Source organism: Camarhynchus parvulus, chromosome 25 (assembly GCF_901933205.1).
Source record: "Camarhynchus parvulus chromosome 25, STF_HiC, whole genome shotgun sequence".
In the NCBI taxonomy this organism is placed as follows: domain Eukaryota; kingdom Metazoa; phylum Chordata; class Aves; order Passeriformes; family Thraupidae; genus Camarhynchus; species Camarhynchus parvulus.
Window position 1 is genome coordinate 745,696 of NC_044595.1, and position 4,480 is coordinate 750,175.

At 51.9% G+C, this 4,480-nt stretch overlaps 1 protein-coding gene across 1 annotated transcript; it reads right to left on the reverse strand.

Annotated features, from left to right (window-relative positions):
* Nucleotides 1–3,898: 3,898 nt before the first annotated feature.
* On the reverse strand, nt 3,899–4,273 carry LOC115913285 (claw keratin-like). Its single transcript, XM_030965225.1, has one exon. The coding sequence runs from the start codon at nt 4,271–4,273 to the stop codon at nt 3,899–3,901; it is 375 nt and encodes a 124-aa protein (XP_030821085.1).
* Between the last annotated feature and the right edge of the window lie 207 nt (nt 4,274–4,480).

A 4,480-nucleotide genomic window follows, 5' to 3' on the forward strand; every position in this document is an offset into this window, starting at 1 on the left:
CCTCCCGCTGTCAGCAGCAAAATGGGCTGGGTTCCCCGGGGAAAGCATTAGGAAATGGTGGAGTCTCCCAGCATGGTAAGCTCAGCTTATCTCCCTGTGATGCCTCGGGCACACAAAGCCTTCTCCCGCCTGCGCTGAGAGTGGGGAAGGGCTTGGACAGCCTTGCACGGGAGGGGAGATGGAATAAACCCCAGGAAGACAAAGATTTGGGTGAAATTCTGAGTCCTTTGGTCCCTCTTCACCTCCGTCCCTGCCCAAGTTTGCCAGCACAGCACCATTTGTGATGTCCTTGCCTCCTGAATTCGCCCTCGGATCACTCTCCGGGGACAGGACCCACAGGTGGTGATCTCCTGCCAGCCCCAGCCCTGTCACCCGCCGTCACCTCCCGCCACAACCCTGACCTGGGGCCACCTGGCTCCCACCTCACTTCCCCTTCCTGCTTTGAATGCGGCGGCTCTGAGGGCATCCCTCAGCTCCAGGGGTGCAGGACACCTCCAGGATCTCCTCCTCTGCTGCAGGTCACCCTTGTGGAGATGCTGGAGTGCCAAATTCCTCACCCCAGATGCTCCTGTCACGGGAGTCACCGAGCAGGGACGGGACGTTTCCTCACCTGTTCATTCCAGCTCGTCAGGAATGCTCAGGACATTCCAGATCATCCTGGAATTGCAGCCCAGACCCCTCCCAACACCAAAGCTCGTTTTCCATGGATCTGTCCTGATGTCTCAGGAACATTTTTCTCCTACATCTGTTCTGGGTGGGTGAAGAGACCTTAAAGATCATCCCAGGTGGCTCCAAGCTGGCCTGGGGTGGGGAATCCATGGAATATCCTGTGCCAGGGCCTCACATGGAAGAACTTCCCAAAATCCAACCTAAACTCACCCTTTTTTGGTCTGAACCAATTTCCCCTTTCCTGTCATTTGAGTTCCCAACCATCAGCTCCTCCACAGCTTCTTTGATCCCTCCCAGATCCTAAAACCTGAATTATTTTGTGTCCTGAGGGATGAGGAATCCATGGAATATCTTGTGCCAGGACCTCACATGGAAGAACTTCCCAAAATCCAACCTAAATTTTCCCTTTTTTGGTCTGAACTGATTCCCCCTTTCCTGTTGCTCCAGTTTCCAACCGTCAGCTCCTCCATAGTTTCCTTGATCCCTCCCAGATCCTAAAACCTGAACTATTTCATGTCCTGAGGAATGGGAAATCCATGGAATATTTTGTGCCAGGACCTCACATGGAAGAACTTCCCAAAATCCAACCGAAATCTTCCCTCTTTCAGTCTGAACCAATTTCCTGTCGCTCCAGTTCCCGATCATCCTTGATCTCTCCCAGATCCTAAAACCTGAATCATTTTGTGTCCTGAGGCTCAGGAAAAGTGGGATGGGGAGAAGAACTTGCGGCCTGGCTGCAATATTTTCATAACAGGCGACAGCCGGGTGATTTAAATAACTGCGAACCAACTCCTGTAATTCCATCTCGACTCAGGAATGTATTCACTGGGGAATTATCCATTTAAAGGTTCCCTTGGGAACATTTAATGCCACAGGAGATGCCTCCGGCACCAAGATTCCCTGCGAGGCTCAGGATCTTCCCTAAAGACTAAACCCATCCCAAATGAGAAGTTGGGCACCCCATTATCACCCAAACTGTACTAAATTTTCAAATTATTTGTTAAAGAGCGCAGTCTTTTAGGAGAAGGGGAAGTGGGGCATGGAACAGGAAAAAAAATGGCAATAAGAGAAAAAAAATTTCAAAATTCACTGTATTTACATGGATATTAACCCATAATTAACATTAAACTGAATAATTAGGCTCAATAATGAACCTAAGAGATATTAGCAAATGCTTCTATCTTAAAAAGGCATTGAATTTTCTTGGTGAGACACCCGATATCTTGAGTGCTGTGAAAGGACATTTCACACAGGGCTTTTAAAGCAAAAGGAATAAAAATGTATAAAACATAGTTCTATAAAACCCCCTGGCAGAATTCCATCATTCCACTGATTTTTCTGGTTTGTGGTAAACGCAGATCTCAATTTAGGGTGTGAAAGAGCATCTTGAGAGGTGAAAATAAACTGCAGCTCATTCCCAAATGCTCCCAACAACAAAGGCTTTTGAGGTTTGGGGGATTTTTGCCTGGCTTTTGAGGTTTGAGGGATTTCTCTGTTGTAAGGATTATGTGGTTGGGGAGAATCTGATTCAATCACTGCTCCAGAGCTCGCCAACATTAATTACACATTATTACAGCACCTGGGCAGCTTTGTTTTCCTTCCACACGAGGATAATAATTCCCCAAAGAGTGACTACCCTGGAACAATCCCACATTCTCAGGTCATCCTGCAATCCTTAAAGACACTGGGGCTGTTCCTCACACTCTACATAACATTTCAGAGCTGGGGAAAGGTTTATTACCAATTTATTCCCAAAGAAATCCCCAATTCCACGAGGGAGCACCAAAATCATGTCCAGGTTATCCTGGTTATTGAAGGGGGAGCGTGTCCAGGGGTGGGAATGGGGCTGGAGCAGCTGGAAAAGGGAATGGAGGATCCTGAGGGAGATGGGGGGCTCAGCATGGAGAAAAGGGGGATCCAGGGGGAATTTGGGATCTGCCAGGGGGGATTTGGGATCTGATCCCAGAGAAAAGGGGGATCCAGGGGGGATTTGGGATCTGCCAGGATCTGACCCCAAGGAACAGGGACAGGACAAGAGGGAACGGCCTCGAGCTGTGCCAGGGGGGGCTCGGGGTGGGAAATTTGGGGAAATTCCTCCTGGAAAAAGGAAAAGGCCTTGGAAGGGGCTCAGGGAGGGTTGGGGTGGCCACCCCTGGAGGTGTCCGAGGAAGGGATGGACACTGGTCTGGGTGACCAGGTGGGGATCAGGCACAGCTTGGACTCTGCGATCCTGGAGGGTTTTTCCAATCCTGTGCTCTGGATCCCCAGGACACCAGGAAAAGGAGCCAGGAAAGCCAAAACTGAGCAAAAATCTCCCCAGAAACTGGGAATATGGGGAAGGATGGGACAGCTGAGGCCATGCAAAGGGGATCACCCACAGATCTTGGCCAGATCCCTTGGGAATTTCCCTCTCCTGGTGACAGGATGGGGTTGGGGCAGCTGGACAAGGACAGGGGACACACAGAGACACCAATAAGCTGCTGTGACATCTGGTTTAATGAGGAAGGACAGGTGAGACACAGCACAGGTTACAAACTGCCCACAAGCCGTGGTTTGATGTGGGGTGACCCAGGGAATGTCTGGGGCTGCTCCTCCTGTGGTGACAGCCAGCCCTGGTCATGCAGCACGGCAGCAGAGACGGGGCTGGGGCGCTGCAGAACCGTTTTTATCCATCAGGAGCCACGGAAAGAGCTTAGAAATGGATCTGAAAGGGGTCTCGGACCAGATCCTCGACATTGCCACAATCACGGAAGCACAGAATGGTTTGGGTGGGATTTTAAAGATGATCCAGTCCCACTCCAAGCCCCATCCAGCCAGGCCTTGGAAACTTCCAGAAGGATGAGGCAGCCACAGCTTCACTGGGCAGCCTGTGCCAGGTCCTCACAAGAAAGAATTCCCTCCTAATCTCTCCCTAAAATCTAAATTTCAAAAATCTAAAATCCTAGTTTCTCCCTAATCTAAACCTACGAAGATCCCGACAAGCCCCCAAGGAACCAGGAGCAACCCTGAGCTTTGAGAATACCCCAAGGAACCAGGAGCAACCCTGAGCTTTGAGAGCAGAGTGCTTGGAAAGAGAGGAAAGCTTTAGAGAAGGAAAACCAGGAAGGGCAGAAGGATGGAAACGGATTTTTGAGGCCTTCAAACATCCACGGATGGTTTTAACGCCGCCCCAAGTGCTCAGCTCTCCCTGGAGCCGCATCCTGCCGGTCACCCTCGTCCAGCCACGGCCTTAGCAGCAGGGTCTGCAGCTGCCCACCGGGTACCCCCGGCCCCACCTGGCCCCGCCATAAACTTGGGAGGCTCCAGGGGTCCGGGCAGCACCAAAACCACCTCCAACGATGGCTCCAACACCGGTTCCGGCGCTGCCCCCGACGCCGGCTGCGACTTCGGGCGCTCCCACGGAGCCCACGGTGCTCTGCTGGGGGAAGGTGCTGAGGATGGGCCCGGGGAAGGTGACCACCACGGGGGGAGGGTAAATGACCACGGTGGAGTCCGGGCACTGCCGGACACAGGGCTCATTGCAGGAGTCGGCCACGGGCTGGGGCACGGCCACGCCGCAAGGGGAGGCGCTGCCGTCGGTGCAGGGGCTCAGGGAGTGAACCATGGCTTGGGCGGGGATCTGTGGGCGCAGGGAAATAAAACAAAATTCACATTTGTTTCATAGTCAAACATGAGGATAAAAGGGTACGAAGAGGCTCAAGGGACAGGGAGGATTCTGATAGCTCAGCACCCAAAATGCATCCCTGAATTGTGTGCTGAACGCAGATGGAATATTCATGGAATATTACTCGGATCTCACACAGATCTGTAT